The following is a 22,761-nucleotide window of genomic DNA, read 5'->3' on the forward strand; positions in this document are numbered from 1 at the left end:
TTAAAGTAATTTTCCAACACATTAATTAAGGATGTTATTATTAAGGATATTATGCTTAAATAAATTTGAACAGAACAGACTTATGTTCCTTAGTTTAGTCTTGATAGATCAGAACCAGTATTGTTTTTCTTACACTTTAAATTATGTATTACTATGGTTCATCATGTAAAAATGTTTATTTAATATACCATGTCTTAAATACACTGAAAATAATTTTTCTACAGTTTAAAATATTAGTTTAAATATACACAGCCAATAAAGCTCAGAAGAATATCTTCTAAACCTTTGAAAAAATGAGTTTTTCAATTATAATGAAGACTAAATTATATATTCATATTTTAACATGTTTTTGAATAATCTCTGTTAATTTTCATATCTAAAGGATTACTTACTAAATGTTTAGGATGTTTCCTCTACCTAAAGACACTATTATCCATCAGGTAGAATTTCCATTTCAGAGGTTTAGAATATCATTGTGTCCCACATATTCATGTCCTTTCTCTTCCCTCCTGTACAAAGTTCTGTTTTGAATCTTAAAACAGCTTGTTTTCCTTCGTTTTCAGAGAGTGAAACTTGTCTTGGCATGGAATCAGGAAAAGAAAGCCAACATAAAAAAGAGACCCGGGAGAGCAGTCCCTGCTGTAATCAGATGGACAGGCAGGCAGATCCCCTGAGCCTTCCGGTAACTGCAGGGAAGGGCCACACGGAGGAGCCGCTCTGCAGCGTTGAAGCCACACTGGAGCTCCACGCCCTGCCCTTGGAGTCGGCAGGGAGCAGGTTTGGGCTACTCTCTTCAGGGAATGCTTGTGAGGATGACAGCCGCTTGCAGCTGACTCAGTCAGAGGCCAGCCAAGATGTGGCTGAAATAGAGAGCATTGCTAAGGACTCTAAGGTTTCCAGCGAGTCAGTGATAGAGCCATTGATTTTACCAGGCTCCGACCATATACCTCCTGCGTTGATTTCTGAGGATAAATACTCACAGACGCGAAGAAAGGAACTCCAGTTGCTACTTCAGGATGCTTCTGAGGCGTTGCCCACAGACCAACTTGAGAACAATGAATTAAATGAGCTGCAGCAACCTGATCTTACAGACTGTGATGGAAAATCACCACAGGGGCAGACTGACTCAGAGGGCTCTGAGAGTGTACTTTGTGAGAATAATCGAGTATCTAATTTAAGTACAGTGCTTCCAGAGGTGTATATGGCCCCAGAGGAACAGGGAGATAAACACGAACATGTCAGTAAGGAAACAGAAGACTATTTGAACAGCCTTTTAGAAGGATGCTTAAAAGATACTGAAGATTCCCTTTCATATGAAGATTACCAAGAGGAAGACCCTGATCTCCTTCAAGATCTTTCTCCTGAAGAAGAATCCTATAGTATACAGGAGAATCTGTCTTCTGATGAAAGCTGTCTTTCTCTCGATGATCTTGCAAAAAGGATAGAGATTGCAGAGGTAAATTTGAGATTTAATATAAATATGATTTAATATAAAATACGATTAAAAAGATGAAATTTGAAAGCACATATATGCTAAATATTGCCTTGTTTTTGTAAATTTTCCCTGGCCTCAAACATGAGGGGGAAATTTAGTTAACATAAATTTTTAATCATTATGTATAATCATGATGTTTATACCTCAAAAATTATATTGCATGCCTACAGTATAGTAAGCATTATGTACCTCATTTTTCATATTCTTATGATTTTTATTTGTCAGTCCTGGGAATTATTAACAAGATAAGATTAGTTACATTCTTGTAAGGAAATCTTATTTTTCTTTTCATACATCTAGAAGATAAAATATATACTCACTGTTTCTTCTTATTATTAATGTATTTTAAAATTCTTTAAAACAGTATAACAGAATGAAGGAAACATTTTAAAATACAATAAGAGTAGGAGATACTGAATGGATTTATAAGCTCTAGGTTTGAACAAACTTAATACTTACTACTTGACTAAGTCAAATATTACAAATAATTCAAAGTTTTAAAGTTTCTCTAAACAGTAATTAAGCTAGTCAAAAACCAGAAAAGGGCCAGGAGAGAATATCAAGATGACCATCCTCCTTTGTTTGATAATACAATTTTTTAAAGTTCGGGGGTGGAGGGGGAAAGCCATACCAAAACTATGGCGCCTCAGGAAGGCAGCCTGACATAGTGGAAAGAGCAGAGTCTGGAGAGCTTTAGTTCAAATACTGACTCCACCAGTTATCAGCCTTATGGAGTTACTATCTAACTCTCTAATTCTGTTTACTTCTCTGAGAATTAGGATGCTAACTACATTTCTTCTTCTTCATCTTATATTTTTTTCCAAGTAAGCTTTTAATTTAATTTATATTCATTGTTTTCTAATTCTGCATTATCACTGGAAAAAAAAAAAACCCGTCAAGTAGAAAATGGAAATGTAGCAAAGACAAAATAGACAACAGAATACATATGAAAATGGAACCCTGTGAAAGCGTTCTGATTATTGTTACATGACTAGCTTCCTTTATTGCTATTTATAGTCAATTCTCCATCAACTATGATTTTTATTCTTAATTTTTTTCTTGACAAAATTAGATAAAATAGTCATTCTTTTGTTTATTTTAACTAGATCTTGTTATTGCCATTTATAGTCAATCCTCCATAAACTGACTTTTCTTCTTAATTTTTTCTTAAAATTATTTAGTAGTGCTTAATGAGTACAGAGTTTCTGTTTGGGGTGATGAAACTTTTAGAAATAGTTTTGGTGGTGGTTATACAACATTATGAATGTAATTAATGCCACTGAACAGTACACCTAAAAATGGTTTAAATGACAATTTTATGTTTTATATATATATACATATTTTTAAACCATAAGTTTTAAGAATAGTAAAAAAAAAAATTTTAATAGAGCCAATAGTATAACACTGGACCTTCTCTTGTTTATTTTCATCAGACCTCTGGTACAGGGAATTATCAAAGCAGAAGTCACAACTATACTCAAATCTAGCTTTAATACCAAAAAGTTACCATTATCTGACTGCTTATTTTCAAGTTGAATCAAGCTGACCTTGTATGGTCTAATTTTACTTTTTTAAGTATAAACTGTGAAGAAGGACCAGAGTACTCCTGTTGAGTCTCCCTGCCTTGAAGGACATTTGTGGTGGGGAATTACTGTTAAATTAACATTGTACTACAACTAAATGGAATAGTCCTTCCTCAAACTCGTAATGTCGATTTTTCCTGTAGATAACACCTAACTAGAGGTGGAAATTATATGTATGTACATTTTAAACTTGTCTTTCCTGTGAAGTTACTTTTTATACATGATGGTCCCCTTTCCTAAAAATCTATTGGTCTATTAAGTTATACTATTTAAAAACCCCAAAAGCTACATATGACTAACAAAACTAGTTTACTTTCCTATGATAATGCTAAACAGATTGTTTCTGAATACTTCCTTCTCCGTTCTGAAAAATATACCTTTAATAAAATCTACCTGTGTCAGGAAAAGTTTTAAAATTTCAAAACTGGAAATCACTATGCTTACTACTTCCTTAGTACCCTAAGAATGAAGTTTTGAGCTAAGTAAAATGTCCAGGTAATAGTGGGTTTGCTTATAAGTACAAACTTCTTTTTAATCCAAACACTGTTTATTTTGTGCTTTCCATGTAATTGTATTAGGGATATCTTCATCTGTCAGGTGCTGAGGATAAGTGAGAAATCAGATGAAGTTCTTGGCATTTAGGGACTCTCTGCTGCCACATTTTTCCATACTTTTGTGAATATAGGGTACAGAACATAATTTCTTAATAACTAAATAATGTTCATGAATATTTTTCCTGCCCTCAGGAACCACTGAGGCTTGTGAACCTGCTTTCCTCCACATCACTGTGCTGTACTGTGAATCCTTCTCTCCCAAATCTATCATTTCTTCCTGTCAGTGACTCTGCCCCTTACAGATTTCCTTACTGCTTGTCACTCTTTCTACCACTGTGTGTATGGTAGAATATAATAGTATGTTCTCTCATTGCCAGTTTTCCCCTTTTTTCTTGTATCTCTGCTTTAATTTTCTTGTCACTTCTGCATTGCTCAGCTCTGGCTTCAGTGGAACCTGGCCTTGATAATCATTACCAGCACGGTGGAAGTGTCTGTTGTGTTTTTTTAAACAATTAGTTTCATCACATAAAATGAAGTATTTATATAACATCTCATAGAGAACTGAAAATATGTACACTAATTTAATTCATTAATATAGAGACATGTGGGGGACGTCCCTGCCAGTCCAGTGGTTAACACTCCAGGCTTCCACTTCAGGGTGCACGGGTTTGATCCCTAGTCGGGGAACTAAGATCTCACATGCTGCATGGCACGGCCAAAAAAAAAAAAAGAGAGAGACGTATAAATGAAACTTCACTAGGTTTGGAAGCTTTTCCAAAACCAGAGTAATTTTGCTGAGTAAAACGATAGCTTAATATCTGAAGCACTGGTGTTCTTATGTAAAAAAGGTGACATACTGTCATCAAAAGTATAATCTCTACTGTTTTAAAAAAAAGATTCAAAAACATTTATGCTCATTTCATAGATTTTTGTTTTTTTAATATTTTATTTATTTATTTGTTTATGGCTGGGTTGGGGCTTTGTTGCTGTGCACAGGCTTCTCTAGTTGCAGTGCGCGGGCTTCTCATTGCAGTGGCTTCTCTTGTTGCGGAGCACGGGCTCTAGGAGCCTGGGCTTCAGTAGTTGTGGCACGCAGGCTCAGTAGTTGTGGCGCACAGGCTTAGTTGCTTCACGGCATGTGGGATCTTCCCGGACCAGGGCTCGAACCCATGTCCCCTGCATTGGCAGGCGGATTCTTAACCACTGTGCCACCAGGGAAGTCCCCATTTCATAGATTTTTTTTTAAGAAAAATGTTTATCACATATGGAGTGTCAGCAAGTTAGAGAGATTCACTTATTTATCGCCTCATTAAGTAATTTTTATATGAGTGACTTCTGTGTGAGTGCCATGATATTACAGTTACAGTGATTAAAAATTCAGAGAAGGATGCTGTATGTATGAAGCCTCAGTCTTACAGTTGTCTGGTGGCAAGTGTTACCTGTTTGCTGAATTTGAGTATCCCAGTTTTTAGAAAAAGATGAAATTTTATCCCAATACCTATAATATACTGACATTATTTTAATGTCAGAATCCAAACCCCTTTTACCCAGGAACCTAGTAATGCTAATAAATCATTGACTTGCTGTGTTCTGGAACCTGGGAGGGTTGCATCATATTCTCTTTAAACTCTTTAGCTGTTCCTAGCATCAAAACCTTAGAGAGGAAATATGCTATACAAGTTGGCATTAGGATCCAACCTCATATTGCTAATAAAAGTCCACTCAGCATACAGTAGGCTGTTTGTTACATGTGTGGGGGTGAAGGAGTTGTTTTGTTTTCTAAATAAGTAACACGTCAAGTATTGGGTAAATTTTACAAAAAGTAATTATTCACATTGAAAATAGTCATAGTATGTAATTCAGAGGTCCCTTTGTGAGCAGATTTTAGCAACATGATGTGCCATATAGAAATAAACCATTCATTTTTCTTCATTTAACATATGTGTGTGTAATCTTTGCAGAGATGTCATATGTTCAGAAAACTATTTTAAATGCTTCAGATTCAAGTGATTTTTGTTTTTAGAAATAATATCCGAATGTGATAGCTGAAGAAGAAGCCACTTTACTACTGCTTGGGTCTTTAAAAAGCTTTCAATCTGAAAGAGGGCAAAATATGTTCCCTGCCTCTCTGTCTTTATTGGCAACAATTAGTTAGATATCTTCAGGTCTACCTGTCTCACAAGAAACAAAATAGGGGAGGACATAACCTAGAACTTTCTGGTGGGGAGAAAGATGAGAGCCCAAAATTGGTTTTGAGTTTGTCTTCAGAGAAGCTGTCTAATCTAAGTGACTTCTGTGCAATATTCATCTCTGTCTCTTGGCCAAGATCAGGAAAGTTAAGTTACGTTAAGACTAGCCACTGTGGGATTCTCTTAACAAGTTAAGATGGGAGGCTGGGACTAAGCAGTAGGATTTTATGAAATCATATAGTTAGCTGTTTTTTGGATCTTGGACAAAGGAGGGTCTTAGAAACAGCAATCATGGTGTTCTTGAATGGCTCTTTTAAGGGGAGCGGGGAAGTCCGGCTTCCTCACAAAAGAGGAAATATAGTCTTCCAATAACATAAGAGGGTTCATGGAAAATGTTTGACCCAGGACTTACGTAAGTGTCTAAATGAACCCCAAAGGATTATCCAGGGATTACCTATCTTTTCTTTGTGCCAGATGGTCTCATCTTTGCCTTTCTTTTTCATCCTGCCCTCTAAATTTTCTAATTAATTAATGCTTCTCTTATTTGTCATGTCTCTTGCACCCAGCTCCTTTTCTTTTCCATTTAAATCATTCTTTCAATTTACATCTTTACTGCCTCTTCCTGGACTTTTGCAATAGCTACTTAATAAGTTTCCCCATTCCTCGTTTCCCTCTCCAAATGGTCTAACATTAGCACTGTATAAACTTAGGGTCTCAAACTGATACCCAAAGGGGCCAGTCAGACAATAGTAGTAGATGAAATGACTTGGTTGTAGGTGACAGAATGTTCCCATGTCTTGTCTAGAAGGCTGAATAGCTTTTTGAAATACTGTAGAAGAAACCAAACACACCTGAGGGTCTGGGTCTAACACATAGACTGTTCATTTAAACCTCTACTATAAAATAATTTTTGCTTGTCAGTCTCTTCCCACGACTCCATTTGGCTCCAGGATAAAGGCTGTACTAAGTGGCTTGTTATTCAGGACAGTTGGTAATCTGGCCCACTTTACCTTTCCAACACCATCTCCTACCATTCCTTTGTTCTTAACCTATACTGTGGTCAGCCTGGCCTCCCTGCTGCCTTCCAGATACACCTCACATATTGTCACCTCTAATCTTTACCTTCTGTCACAGGTGATGAACTCTTTTCCACATATTATTTCTTCTCAACCCTCAAGATCTAGTTTGTGACTTTTTAGCACATAGAGTGCCAGGCACAGTGCCTGCCATGGCCAATACTCAATAAATGCTAGCTGCTGCCATTATTTCTTTTTTTTTTTTTTTTTTTTTTTTTTTCGGTATGCGGGCCTCTCACTGTTGTGGCCTCTCCCGTTGCGGAGCACAGGCTCCGGACGCGCAGGCCTAGCGGCCATGGCTCACGGGCCCAGTTGCTCCGCGGCATGTGGGATCTTCCCGGACCAGGGCACGAACCCGTGTCTCCTGCATCGGCAGGCGGATTCTCAACCACTGCGCCACCAGGGAAGCCCGAGCCATTATTTCTTGATCACTGAAGTCCATAATGAGGGAGGGGCTTGAACACCATTCCTCCTAAAGTCCTGTCCACCTGTAATATTCCCTTGTTATTATAGAACACACGCATGCGTGGGCACATTGCATTGGACACTAAATTGCAGACTCCTTAAGGGCAGGGATCTTGTTGAATACCTTCCTGAATTCTCTACAGAGCCAACACAGCCACCTATACACAGTAAGCCTTCCTCCCCGCCTCCCCCTTTTTTCTTTTCTTTTTTTTTTTTTTTTTTTTTGACCTAGTTCACTTAGAAAAATAAATTACCTTTAAGGACAGATTTGATTATTTTAAGGGAAATAGCTATGTTATTCAAATAAGTATAGGCTAGGTGCTGTCTTTATATAAACTGCTCATCTATATATTCATTTGCTCTTTGGCACATTTCTTGAGCACCTACTGTATTGTAGAAACTAAGGAGGCACCAGTGAACACAGATCAAGTACCTGCTCTCGTCACACTTACTCTTCAGAGGGAGAGACACATAATAAATGAGTTCACATAAAAACAAACAGTACAGTTTCATATATTGGTAGTGGCTCTGAAGAAATCTCAGCAGGGTGAAGGGGTGTAGAGAGACTGAAGTGGTGGGTAGGATGGAGGAACAGGCTCTGTTAACCAGGGTGTAGGGGAAGGCAATGGGAGGACCAGGGGGAGGACCAGCACATCTGGAGCACAGTGAACAGGAGAAGAACGGTAGGAAGTTCAGGTGGAGAAGGCAAGCTGGAACTACTTCCTGTAGGGCCTCATAGACCAGGGTAAGGAACTGGAATTACATTTAAATGGTGGTAGAAGTTTGAAATGGATTTTGAACAGAAGATGTGACTTGATTTGTTTCCTGCCTGCTCTATGGAGACTAGCAAAATGCATTAGGGGCCAAAGAAAGGCAACCAATCCAGTTATTGCAATTATTCAGATGAGATATAATGATGGACTCAGTAGTGATGGATGTGGTGAAGATATATTTTTGAAGGGAGAACTAAAAGGATTTGCTAATGGATTAGATATGAGGTATGGTGGTAAGGAGCAGTTTTTTTTGTTTGTTTTTTTTTTTTCGGTAAGCGGGCCTCTCACTGTTGTGGCCTCTCCCATTGCAGAGCACAGGCTCCGGATGCGCAGGCTCAGCGGCCATGGCTCACGGGCCCAGCTGCTCCGCGGCATGTGGGATCCTCCCGGACCAGGGCACGAACCCGTGTCCCCTGCATCGGCAGGCGGATTCTCAACCACTGCGCCACCAGGGAAGCCCTAGGAGCAGTTTTGAGAGGAAGCGAATCAGGAGTTCTGTTTTGTTTTAGAATCTACCTGTCTAAATGATTTACTGGGGGTTAAAAAGTGGGATGGTATCTTGATATTCTTACCATTTCTTTTCCTATTTTATGCTTATTAAATTGTCTCTTTAAGCAAATAAAAGCTAGTTACAAAAACATGAGATAGTACCTAATCTAGAAACTTAGGTACATTATAAAACTCATATTTTTATTTTAAAAACCTTTTTTCCTTTTTCTTTATTCATTTTTAACACCTTTATTAGAGTATAATTGCTTTACAATGGTGTGTTAGTTTCTGCTTTATAACAAAGTGAATTAGCTATACATGTACATATATCCCCATATCCCCTCCCTCTCGCGTCTCCCTCCCACCCTCCCTATCCCACCCCTCTAGGTGGTCACAAAGCACTGAGCTGATCTCCCTGTGCTATGCAGCTGCTTCCCACTAGCTATCTATTTTACACTTGGTAGTGTATATGTGTCAGTGCTACTCTTTCACTTTGTCGCTGCTTACCCTTCCCCCCCTCATGTCAAGTCCATTCTGTACGTCTGCGTCCTCATTCCTGTCCTGCCCCTAGTTTCTTCAGAACCTTTTTTTTCTTTAGATTCCATATATATGTGTTAACATACTGTATTTGTTTTTCTCTTTCTGACTTACTTCACTCTGTATGACAGTCTCTAGGTCCATCCACCTCAATACAAATAACTCAGTTTTGTTCCTTCTTATGGCTGAGTAATATTCCATTGTATATATGTGCCACATCTTCTTTAGCCATTCATCTGTCAATGGCCACTAGTTTGCTTCCATGTCTTGGCTATTGTAAATAGAGCTGCAGTGAACATTGTGGTACATGACTCTTTTTGAATTACGGTTTTCTCAGGGTCTCTGCCCAGTAGTGGGATTGCTGGGTCATATGGTAGTTCTATTTGTAGTTTTTTAAGGAACCACCATACTGTTCTCCACAGTGGCTGTATCAATTTACATTCCCACCAACAGTGCTATACGGTTCCCTTTTCTCCACACCCTCTCCAGCATTTATTGTTTGTAGATTTTTTGATGATGGCCATTCTGACTGGTGTGAGGTGATACCTCTTTATAGTTTTGATTTGCATTTCTCTAATAATTAGTGATGTTGAGCAGCTTTTCATGTGCTCCTTGGGCATCTGTCTGTCTTCGTTAGAGAAATGTCTATTTAGGTCTTCTGCCCATCTTTGGATTGCGTTGTTTGTTTTTTTAATATTGAGCTGCATGAGCTGTTTATATATTTTGGAGATTAACCTTTTGTCCATTGATTCATTTGCAAATATTTTCTCCCATTCTGAGGTTTGTCTTTTCATCTTGTTTATGGTGTCCTTTGCTTTGCAAAAGCTTTTAAGTTTCATTAGGTCCCATTTGAACCACCAGAGGTGGATCAAAAAAGATCTTGCTGTGATTTTTGTCAAAGAGTGTTCTTCCTGTGCTTTCCTCTAAGAGTTTTATAGTGACTAGTCTTACATTTAGGTCTTGAATCCATTTTGAGTTTATTTTTGTGTATGGTGTTATGGAGTGTTCTAATTTTATTATCCAGTTTTCCCAGCACCACTTATTGAAGAGACACTCTTTCCTCCATTGTATTTCCTTGCCTCCTTTGTCATAGATAAGTTGACCATAGGTGCGTGGGTTTATCTCTGCGCTTTCTATCTTGTTCCATTGATCTATGTTTCTGTATTTGTGCCAGTACCATATTGTCTTGATTACTGTAGCTTTGTAGTATAGTCTGAAGTCAGGGAGTCTGATTCCTCCAGCTCCATTTTTTTCCCTCAAGACTGCTTTGGCTATTCGGGGTCTTTTGTGTCTCCATACACATTTTCAGATGTTTGTTCTAGTTCTGTTAAAAATGCCATTGGTAATTTGATAGGGATTGCATTGAATGTGTAGATTGCTATGGGTAGTATACTTATTTTCACAATGTTGATTCTTCCAATCCAAGAACATGGTATATCTCTCCATCTGTTGGTATCATCTTTAATTTCTTTCATCAGTGTCATATAGTTTTCTGCATACAGGTCTTTTGTCTCCCTAAGTAGGTTTATTCCTAGGTATTTTATTCTTTTTGTTGTTATTACTTTCTTAATTAATAATTGCTTAATTGTTATTAATTTCTCTTTCAGATTTTTCATCATTAGTGTATAGGAATGCAAGAGATTTCTGTACATTAATTTTGTATCCTGCAACTTTACCAAATTCATTGATTAGCTCTAGTAGTTTTCTGGTGGCATCTTTAGGATTCTCTATGTACAGTATCATGTCATCTGCAAACAGTGACAGTTTTACTTCTTCTTTTCCAATTTGTATTCCTTTTATTTCTGTTTCTTCTCTGCCATGGCTAGGACTTCCAAAACTATGTTGAATAATAGTGGTGAGAGTGGACATCCTTGTCTTGTTCCTGATCTTAGAGGAAATACTTTCAGTTTTTCACCATTTAGAATGATGTTGGCTGTGGCGTTGTCATATATAGCCTTCATTACAATGAAGTAGGTTCCCTCCATGCCCACTTTCTGGAGAGTTTTTATCATAAATAGGTGTTGAATTTTGTCAGAAGCTTTTTCTGCATCTATTGAGATGATCATATGGTTTTTATTCTTCAATCTGTTAATATGGTGTATCACATTGATTGATTTGCGTATATTTAACAATGCTTGCACCCCTGGGATAAATCCCACTTGATCATGGTGTATGATCCTTCTAATGTGTTGTTGAATTCTGTTTGCTAATATTTGGTTGAGGACTTTTGCATCTATATTCATCAGTGATATTGGTCTGTAATTTTCTTTTTCTGTAGTATGTTTGTCTGGTTTAGCTATCAGGGTGATGGTGGCCTCATAGAATGAGTTTGAGAGTGTTCCTTCCTCTGCAATTTTTTGGAAGACTTTGAGAAGGATGGGTGTTAGCTCTTCTCTAAATGCTTGATAGAATTCACCTGTGAAGCCATCTGGTCCTGGACTTTTGTTGGTTGGAAGATTTTTAATCACAGTTTTAATTTCATTACTTGTAATTGGTCTGTTCATATTTTCTTTTTCCTCCTGGTTCAGTCTTGGAAGGTTATACCTCTCTAAGAATTTGTCCATTTCTTCCAGGTTGTCCATTTTATTGGCATAGAGTTGCTTGTAGTGCTGTCTTAGGATGCTTTGTATTTCTGCGGTGTCTGTTGTAACTTCTTTTTCATTTCTAATTTTATTGATTTGAGCCCTCCCTGTTTTTCTTGATGAGTCTGGCTAATGGGTTATCAATTTTGTTTATCTTCTCAAAGAACCAGCTTATAGTTTTATTGATCTCTGCTATTGTTTCCTTTGTTTCTATTTCATTTATTTCTGCTCTGATCTTTATGATTTCTTTCCTTCTGCTGGCTTTGGGTTTTTCTCCTTCTTTCTCTAGTTCCTTTAAGTGTAAGGTTAGATTTTTTATTTGAGATGTTTCTTGTTTCTTGAGGTAGGCTTGTGTAGCTGTAAACTTCCCTCTTACAACTGCTTTTGCTGCATCCCATAGGTTTTGGATTGTCATGTTTCATTGTCCTTTGTCTCTAGGTATTTTTTTATTTCTTCTGTGATTTCTTCACTGATCTCTTGGTTATTTAGTAACATATTGTTTAGCCTCCATATGTTTCTGTTTTTTACATTTTTTTCCCTGTAATTGGTTTCTAATCTCATAGCATTGTGGTCAGAAAATATGCTTGATATGATTTCTTGAGAAGAAAATTTAATATGCTGTTTTTTGATGGAATGTCATATAAATATCAATTAAATCTATCTGGTCTATTGTGTCATTTAAAGACTTGTGTTTCCTTGTTAATTTTCTGTTTGGATGATCTGTCCATTGGTGTAAGTGAGGTGTCAAAGTCCCCCACTATTATTGTGTTACTGTTGATTTCCTCTTTTATAGTTGTTAGCAGTTGCCTTATGTATTGAGGTGCTCCTATTTTGGGTGCATATATATTTATAATTGTTATATCTTCTTCTTGGATTGATCCCTTGATCATTATGTAGTGCTCTCCTTGTCTCTTGTAACATTCTTTATTTTAAAGTCTATTTTATCTGATATGAATATTGCTGCTCCAGCTTTTCTTTTACTTCCATTTGCATGGAATATCTTTTTCCATCCCCTCACTTTCAGTCTGTATGTGTCCTTAGGTCTGAAGTGGGTCTCTTGTACACAGCATATATATGGGTCTTGTTTTTGTATCCATTCAGCAAGCCTGTCTGTGTCTTTTGGTTGGAGCATTTAATCCATTCACGTTTAAGGTAATTATTGATATGTATGTTCCCATTACCATTTTTTAAATTGTTTTGAGTTTGTTTTTGTAGGTCCTTTTCTTCTCTTGTGTTTCCCACTTAGAGAAGTTCCTTTAGCATTTGTTGTAGAGCTGGTTTGGTGGTGCTGAATTCTCTTAGCTTTTGCTTGTCTATAAAGCTTTTGATTTCTCCGTTGAATCTGAATGAGATCCTTGCCGGGTAGAATAATATTGGTTGTAGGTTCTTCCATTTCATCACTTTAAATATATCATGCCACTCTCTTCTGGCTTGTATAGTTTCTGCTGAGAAATCAGCTGTTAACCTTATGGGAGTTCCCTTATATGTTATTTGTCATTTTTCCCTTTTGCTTTCAAATTTTTCTTTGCCTTTAATTTTTGTCAGTTTGATTACTATTTGTCTCGGCGTGTTTCTGCTTGGGTTTATCCTGCCTGGGACTCTCTGTGCTTCCTGGATTTGGGTAGATATTTCCTTTTCCACGTTAGGGAAGTTTTCGACTATAAGCTTTTCAAATATTTTCTCTCGTCCTTTCTGTCTCTCTTCTCTTTCTGGGACCGCTATAATGCGAATGTTGTTGTGTTTCATTTTGTCTCAGAGGTCCCTTAGGCTGTCTTCATTTCTTTTCATTCTTTTTTCTTTATTCTGTTCCATGGTGGTGAATTCCACCATTCTGTCTTCCAGGTCACTTATCCATTCTTCTGCCTCAGTTATTCTGCTCTTGATTCCTTGTAGTGTAGTTTTCATTTCAGTTATTGTAATGTTCATATCTGTTTGTTTGTTCTTTAATTCTTCTAGGTCTTTGTTAAACATTTCTTGCATCTTCTCGATCTTCGCCTCCATTCTTTTTCCGAGGTCCTGGATCATCTTCACTATCATTATTCTGAATTCTTTTTCTGGAAGGTTGCCTATCTCCACTTCAGTTAGTTGTTTTTCTCAGGTTTTATCTTGTTCCTTCATTTGCTACATAGCCCTCTGCCTTGTCATCTTTTCTATCTTTCTATGAATGTCTGATCCTTTTAATGTACTGTTGGATTCTGTTTGCTAGTATTTTGTTGAGGATTTTTGCATGTATGTTCATCAGTGATATTGGCCTATAGTTTTCTTTCTTTGTGACATCTTTGTCTGGTTTTGGTATCAGGGTGATAGTGGCCTCATAGAATGAGTTGGGGGGTGTTCCTCCCTCTGCTATATTTTGGAAGATTTTGAGAAGGTAGGTGTTAGCTCTTCTCCAAACGTTTGATAGAATTTACTGGAGAAGCCATCTGGTCCTGGACTTTTGTTTGTTGGAAGATTTTTAATCACAGTCTCAATTTCAGTGCTTATGATTGTTCTGTTTATTTTGTCCATTTCTTCCATGTTGTCCATTTTATTGGCATAAAGTTGCCTGTAGTAATCTCTCATGATCCTTTGTATTTCTGCAATGTCTGTTGTTACTTTCCTTTTTCATTTCTAATTCTATTGATTTGAGTCTTCTCCCTTTTTTTCTTGATCAGTCTGGCTAATGGTTTATCAATTTTGTTTATCTTCTCAAAGAACCAGCTTTTAGTTTTATTGATCTTTGCTACTGTTTCCTTCATTTCTTTTTCATTTTTTTCTGATCTGATCTTTATGATTTCTTTCCTTCTGCTAACTTTGGGGGTTTTTTTGTTCTTCTTTCTCTAATTGCTTTAGGTGTAAGGTTAGGTTGTTTATTTGAGATGTTTCTTGTTTCTTGATGTAGGATTGTATTGCCGTAAACTTCCCTCTTAGAACTGCTTTTGCTGCATGCCATAGGTAATGGGTCGTCGTGTTTTCATTGTCATTTGTTTCTAGGTATTTTTTGATTTCCTCTTTGATTTCTTCAGTGATCTCTTGGTTATTTAGTAGTGTATTATTTAGCCTCCATGTGTTTGTATGTTTTACAGATTTTTTCCTGTAATTGATATCTAGTCTCATAGCGTCATGTTTGGAAAAGATACTTGATACGATTTCAATTTTCTTAAATTTACCAAGGCTTGATTTGTGACCCAAGATATGATCTATCCTGAAGAATGTTCCATGAGCACTTGAGAAAAAAGTGTATTCTGTTGTTTTTGGATGGAACGTCCTATACATATCAATTAAGTCCATCTTGTTTAATGTATCATTCATAGCTTGTGTTTCCTTATTTATTTTCATTTTGAATGATCTGTCCATTGGTGAAAATGGGGTGTTAAAGTTTCCTACTGTGATTGTGTTACTGTCGATTTACCCTTTTATAGGTGTTAGCATTTGCCTTATTTATTGAGTTGCTCCTGTGTTGGGTGCATAAGTATTTACAATTGTTATATCTTCTTGGATTGATCCCTTGATCATATGTAGTGTCCTTCTTTGTCTCTTATAATAGTCTTTATTTTAAAGTCTATTTTGCCTGATATGAGAATTGCTACTCCAGCGTTATTTTGATTTCCATTTGCATGGAATAACTTTTTCCATCCCCTTACTTTCAGTCTGTATGTGTCCCTAGGTCTGAAGTGGGTCTCTGTAGACAGCATTTATACAGGTCTTGTTTTTGTATTCATTCAGCCAGTCTAACCCTTTGGGTCTGAGCATTTAATCCATTTACATTTAAGGTAGTTATGGATATATATGTTCCTATTATCATTTTCTTAATTTGGGTTTGTTCTTGTAGGTCTTTTCCTTCTCTTGTGTTTCCTGCCTAGAGAAGTTCCTTTAGCATTTGTTGTAAAGCTGGTTTGGTGGTGCTGAATTCTCTTAGCTTTTGCCTGTCTGTAAAGGTTTTAATTTCTGAGTCAAATCTGGATGAGATCCTTGCTGGGTAGAGTAATCTTGGTTGTAGATTTTACCCTTCATCACTTTAAATATGTCCTGCCACTCCCTTCTGGCTTGCAGAGTTTCTGCTGAAAGATCAGCTGTTAACCTTATGGGGATTCCCTTGTGTGTTATTTGTTGTTTTTCCCTTGCTTCTTTTAATATTTTTTTCTTTGTATTTATTTTTTGATAGTTTGATTAATATGTGTCTTGGTGTGTTTCTCCTTGGATTTATCTTTTATGGGACTCTCTGCGCTTCCTGGACTTGACTATTTCCTTTCTCATATTAGGGAAGTTTTCAACCATAATCTCTTCAAATATTTTCTCAGTCCCTTTCTTTCTCTCTTCTTCTTCTGGGACCCCTATAATTTGAATGTTGGTGCGTTTAATGTTGTCCCAGAGGTCTCTAAGACTGTCCTCAGTTCTTTTCATTCTTTTTTCTTTATTCTACTCTGCGGTAGATCTTTCCACAGTTTTATCTTCCACGTCACTTTATCCGTTCTTCTGCCTCAGTTATTCTGCTATTGAGTCCTTCTAGAGAATTTTTAATTTTAGTTATTGTGTTGTTCATCATTGTTTGTTTGCTCTTTACTTCTTTTAGGTCCTTGTTAAACAGTTCATGTATTTTCTTGATTCTATTTCTGAGATTTTGGATCATCTTTACTATCATTACTCTGAATTCTCTTTCAGATAGACTGCCTATTGCCTCTTCATTTATTTGGTCTGGTGGGTTTTTATCTTACTCCTTTATCTGCTGTGTGTTTCTCTGTCTTCTCATTTTGCTTAAATTACTGTGTTTGGGGTCTCCTTTTCGCAGGCTGCAGGTTCGTCGTTCCCATTGTTTTTGGTGTCTGCCCCAGTGGCTAAGGTTGTTTCAGTGGGTCGTGTAGGCTTCCTGGTGGAGGGGACTGGTTCCTGTGTTCTGGTGGATGAGGCTGAATCTTGTCTTTCTGGTGGGCAGGACTGCATCCAGTGGTGTGTTTTGGGGTGCCTCTGACCTTATTATGATTTTAGGTAGCCTCTCTGCTAATGGGTGGGGTTGTGTTCCTGTCTTGCTAGTTTTTTGGCATAGGGTGTCCAGCACTGTAGCTTGCTGTCATTGAGTGCATCTGGGTCGTAGCGTTGAGGTGGAGATCTCTTGAAGAGCTTTTGCTGTTTTATATTACATGGAGCCAGGACGTCTCTTGTGGAGTCAGGCCTGACACCCAGCTGGAGCACCAAGACCCTGTCAGCCACAGGGTATCTAAAAAATGTCTGGGAGAAACTACAGCAAGGCCGGCTTCTTAGCAGTTGCAGCCGTAACAGGAAGCTTATCCCTCCCTATGGATGGGGCAACAAGTCGTCCTGCAGGTGCGAGGTTGCCTCCTTGGTCCTAAGGAAACTAACTTCTTGTCACCCTGATTATGGACTAGGCGCCTACATTGTTGTAGGACCACACATGCGCCCTTTTTTCCGTTTTAAATTAATCTTTGAAAAATTCAATATCAGTGTACTTCATCATCATTTGTTTTTTACTCTCCATATTGTCGTGTTCTAAGATGCAGCATTGTAGTGCCAGAGAGCACCGTCGTGTTGTTTCTAGAAGATGGCTTTCCTCCATTTAGCTGCCTCCTCTTGCTCCTGCTGTGACTTGTTATGTTAATTTGCTGTAGTAGTAGCCATGACATTAATCTACCTTCGGATTATTGAATGACACAAAGTATCTTTCATCTAACCTTCTCCTCCCCAGTGTCTCTAGACTGAGGGTTTTAGCCATTAGTTTAAGCATCTCTTAATTCAGGTGATGTGTAAGATAAGGATTTGTTGCTATAAAGTGTTTTGGAAAGACAAAAGAAACTTATTAGGTTTATTTGAAAGTTCTGTTCATCTAATTTTAATTGTAATATGTATTATAACAAATGACACTAAGCAAAATTTTAATAATCATAGAAAATAAGATCTTTTCACATTAGGGAAATGGCAAGAGGTTTAATCTTGAGTTAGTATTCAACTCTGCATGTAACTGGTGCTACAAACGTAAGCAAGTTATTTAAGCTTTCTCAGCTTGGCCTCTTCATCTGTAAAATAGGACTGGTAATGGCTGTATAATAGAGTTGTAAAGATTAAGTATGAAATATTATGTAAAGGTCTTCACATAAAGTGCAGAGTCACTAAATCATAGTTCTTATTATGGAACCCATATCTAAAGGACCAGGCAGAGAACCATGACTTATTCCTTCAGTGAAGAATAGTACTGGAAAATTTGACATTGAATGACCGGAATTTCATTCTCTACAGTGAAATTGCTGGCATTTAAGCTGTTTATAATATACTAATATGATTATGAATGTTATTTCTCAAGTTATCTGGAAACCAAGCAAAATTTACCAACCTTGAGTTTCTGGGTTGAGTAAAGCCTTGATCAGTAAAAGAATATTATTTGGTATCTATTTTCTCCTTTAATTTGAGGAGGCAGATCTAACAGCAAGGCCTCTCTGAATGTCTTTCTTGTCATATTATGATTTCCTGTGCCAGCAGAGTTGCAGAATAATTTTGTTTTTTACGAACAGTTCATTATTAAAATGCTATTTAAGATGATCATTGCTGTTTGAGGGGGAAGTGCAGAAGAGCTATTTATTTACAAATATACAGGGCTAGGTCGGATGGATGTTTCATTATTTGTTTTAATTCTGCACTTATTCATAGAGTACCACCAATAACAATTACACTAATTACAGCTTAGACATTCTTTTTGTTCTCAGTGTAAAGGCTTGGTATACTTTGTTTTGGTAGGAAAGGAATTTGGTAATTGAAGTGGGAAACTAAATGTAGGTGGGTTTTTTTTTTAACTTTTTTTTGGCCATACCATGTGGCTTGTGGGATCTTAGTTCCCTGAACAGGAATTGAACCCAGGCCCTCAGCAGTGAGAGCGTGGAGTCCTAACCACTAGACTGCCAAGGAATTCCCTAAATTTAATTTTTAAAGCTTTATTTTTTGAGATATAAAGTTTCTTAACCTTTTAATATTGACATTATGTTAAAAAAGTAAAAGGCATAGAAATGTTTTTTAAGAGTAGTTTGGAGAAGACACATTTCTATGTGCCCTAACTCAACTTCCCAAACTACTTAGAAACACTTGGCAGTCTTCTGAATGAGACCCTAGACTAAGACCATGACTTTGTTTTAACTTACTTGCCTTCTACCATAAAATTAAGGTAAACTGTACCAAAGTCATTTGTTTTTGTTTGACTGTCTTGGTATGATAAGTAGGAATTTTTGTACTAGGGGTAGGTTCTAAGACCTTTGCCCAAAACTCTTGTCAGAACAGAGAGGACCGCACCCACCTGTCTTCTAAGAGTTTCCCCCTTGGCTTGCATCTCTATGCCTAAACTTGGTCCCACCATCCCTATAAACTATAGGACAAGAGGGCAGTTTAAAAGAACGATCCCTGGAGAAGATCCCTGAATAAGACTGAAAGGAAATAATGGAAAAGAACACATTCCTTCACTTCAGACACTGGAGCAGCCCTGCTAAAACAAAAGATTCTTGGTGGGAGAGAAAAAGGAAAAGCATGTAAAAGCTGTGGATAGATATTTTGCCAGGAATTAAGGGTTGAGTGGGGAGGGTGTCAAGATAAAATGTTGGCTCATCCCTCACAACTGTAATGTCTCATGCTCTTACTTCTTCCCTTTTTCAAAAATTTGCCAAAGTTCATTGCCATCCATAGTAAATAAGATGGGGCCACTTGGGAAGTCTTGTATCCCTTAACTGTCTGACTTCTGGAGCCCACCACACCAGATTAGGGCAAGCAGGAGCTAAGGTAGGGGCCTAACAGCTGCTGCACTAGGACTAGCTTCTAGGTCTTGGAAGCACATTCTGTGTCTTTCCAGATTATTTTGAGAGTTTCTCTTGGTCTTTCAACATCCATTTATTAATATTTGCAGTGTCTTTTGGTTTATTATTGGGTCTGTCTTTTGAATTTACAGATTCAAAACTCAGATCACAAAGACATACAGTTAACAGTAATGCAACTCTGGAGCTTGTCTTTGTAACTATTCTTAATAGGACTGTTTTTTCTAAGGAGTTAAAGCAACTTGAAAACACCTATGGTAGGTGAATTCACTCTTGGTAAATGTACTATTTTATGGAATGAAATAGATAGTGAATGAATCTATGAAAACTCCCTTTTTTTTTACATTTACTAAAAATTTTAAAAGTCAATGATATATCTTTAGTAGTAATATACTCATGAAAATTAATTTCCATTTTCCATGTCTTGCTCTTTAGAAACTTATTAGGATTTCTTTCCCTTCCTCAAGTACCCAGTTTCAGCAAGGTACTTGTAAAATCATTTTTCTTTGTTGTATGAAGATGGTCTTTAATATTGTTGCTTTCTAATGAAAGATTTGAAAAACTATTCCTTTGCATAATTTGTACTTATCATTTTAATGTCACTAAAGTATTTTAGCTTTCTCAGAAGAAATACATCATCTGAAATACATATTTTCTATTAAAAGAATAAATTGCTAACTTTTTTTTTTTTTGAGATAATGGTTTCTATAGACCCACGTTCAGGGAAGCTCCATAGAAGACTATATTGAGTTATTTGGCCCTAAAAGCATTGAGTTATAAAAAGAATTAATAGAATCTGTAATGTTTATATATAGCTCATTATCAGAGATGGCTGGCTGGAACTGGAAGTCATATTAAGTATTTTATACCATTGATCAGATAAATGACATTACAGGAAGTCCTCAGCTTACAGTGATTGGATACCAGCAAGTCACTGACATCAACAGTGTTAGGGCCACAATGCCCACCTATGTCATCACCTACAGCTTGTTCAAGAGGCAACTCACAAGTCAACTTCTGTGAATCAACCTACTGCCTAGGGGGGCCTGTGGTAAGGCCTCCAGCTTCCCAGTTGGCTCTACCAACTGACTCTGTTGTCTTTCTCCCTGTGCCTCAGAGTCTTTTAACTCCTAAATGGCAAGGGTTTCTGTTTTGTCTTTGTTCCTAAATAAAGGGTGGGGTGGAGGCAGAAGAGAGGTGTCCCAAGTGAAAACCAGGAAGACAGCATAGAAAGGGGTAGAGGGGGGACTAAAGAAATAATAGAAATCTTTTTCTGTTTCTTTTCTTTTTCTAAGGGCCAAATATTGAATATTTTAGACTTTATGGTCTGTACTCAATTCTGCCATTGTAGCAGCCATACACAATATGTGGATGAGTAACCTTGGCTGTGCTCCAGTTAAATTCTATTTGCAAAATTAGGCAGCAGGCCTTTGGCCTAGTGGCCATAGTTTGCCACCCTCTGCATACTACAGGGTAATATGTCCCTAGTAAACTGGTTCTAAGAGATATTCTAGAAGAGAAGTCCTTCAGATATTTAGAGCACTAGAATATTATTTAGTAAATGTGTAGTTTCTCAGAGGAACTGAGGACAACACTCATTTTGATGTTAAAAGTTGGTATCGAATATATTTTAAGTCTCACATGTTCATTTCTTAAAAATTGCTGATGAATGAAAAAAGCAGCCTCTGTTATAAAGCAAAACCCAGGACTAATGATTAAGCAAAGAGAGGCTGTAAGGAATCATTTTATAGATGACTTAACAGGGAAGCAGAGCTATAAATGAGGATAAAGTAGGCCTGATTTCCAGTCCATGCTGTGTCACACTGCCTGGACCTGGAATCAATTCAGGGCTTTAGAAGAGCAATCAGAGTTTTAGATATGTGTATTTGGCAATATCTGAAGAAAAGAGAAAGTATTATTCTGATAGATTTTGATGTTGATGACTTCGATTTTTTGCTATAGGATTTGGTTAAACCTCTAATAGGACTTCAGATACCCCTTGAACTGAATTAGCCTTCTTACCATTACATGTAAAACATCACTGATATGTCCCACCATAATATAACAAACAGTGCTTATAATCTCTGACAGGTTGTTCATGCTGAAGGGTTGGTCTCTATATTAAAGAAGAGGAATGATACTGTAGGAGATCATCCTGCCCAGATGCAACAGAAACCATCTAAGCGAAGAGTGAGATTCCAAGAAATAGATGACAACTTAGATCAAGGTAAAGTGCTCAGACTGTGTCTAGCACAGATTTGATCAGTGTTTGCTGAAAGAATGAATTAATGTATAATAAGGTGTTTGGTAACAGGATTTGTAAAGAATATGTGGACTTAGTTGCTTTATCTTCTGTAAAGAAGCACAGAGGATCAAACTATCATCAGTTCTTAAATAATTCCTAAGCAATTTGTTCTGCTCAAATAAGTGAGCAAGTTGCAAAATTCATCTCATTGCCTTCCTGTCCTACAGATAGTCCTCAATTTTCAGAGCTTATTTCAGTTTCTTTGTTTCATGTTTTATTTTCTAGTTTTTATTTTTTAGTGAGCCTGCTATTTTTGTCTTCTTTTCAGTGGCAGTTCATACTCCTTCTTGACTGATGTGGAAAATATTTATGGATTACAAATATTTTCTCTTCAGTGATTTCTTCTTGACTCTCTAGAAAGAGGTGTCTCTCAAGAGTACAGTTTAACACTATTGCTATTGTTTGATTCTTTTTTTTCCCTCCTGGGCTTATATTTAAGGTGGTAGTTAAATTTGTCTAAGGCCTAGGTAAATCAGAGTGAGTAGAAATATAGCCAAGAACCTGTCAGTATGCTTTTCATGTTTATAAAACAACTGCATTGTTAAAATAACAGTGTCAATGTGTAGATACGCTTTCTAAATATGACATAAAGTGATAGCAGTAGAGGTTTCTAAATTTTTACAATTATAAAGCTGGTAGGAACCTTGGAAATAATCTGTTCCCACCCCTCATTTTACCTCTGCACCTTGCTTGTAACTATCACAGTCCTCTCCAGATAAAGTGCTCAATTCTTTGTTTGTACCAATTGGTATTGAATCATTGCATACATAGTAGGGGGAACCCAGGATTTAGAACTGACAGTCCCTAGTTCCCTCAGTAGCCATCTCATCTTACACTAAGTCATGTAACTTGTGCTCAGTAGCCGCCTATGCCTCTTGGCTTCCATGTTGGCCAGCACAGCTCTAAGTACTATCAATGCATGTAGAAAAAAC

The 22,761-nt window shown here is 37.2% G+C and overlaps 1 protein-coding gene across 3 annotated transcripts in view; it reads left to right on the forward strand.

Moving 5' to 3' along the window:
- The window catches only part of CNST (consortin, connexin sorting protein), a 124,322-nt gene that overhangs the window by 96,899 nt on the left and 4,662 nt on the right, over positions 1–22,761 (forward strand). For all 3 annotated transcript variants that reach the window (XM_059068078.2, XM_067030753.1, XM_059068111.2), the window contains 2 exons: positions 564–1,456; positions 21,616–21,751. In XM_059068078.2, coding sequence (XP_058924061.1) covers positions 564–1,456; positions 21,616–21,751 — 1,029 coding nt within the window. The remainder of the gene's footprint in view (positions 1–563; positions 1,457–21,615; positions 21,752–22,761) is intronic.

This window comes from Kogia breviceps, chromosome 1 (genome assembly GCF_026419965.1).
Source record: "Kogia breviceps isolate mKogBre1 chromosome 1, mKogBre1 haplotype 1, whole genome shotgun sequence".
Classification (NCBI taxonomy): domain Eukaryota; kingdom Metazoa; phylum Chordata; class Mammalia; order Artiodactyla; family Physeteridae; genus Kogia; species Kogia breviceps.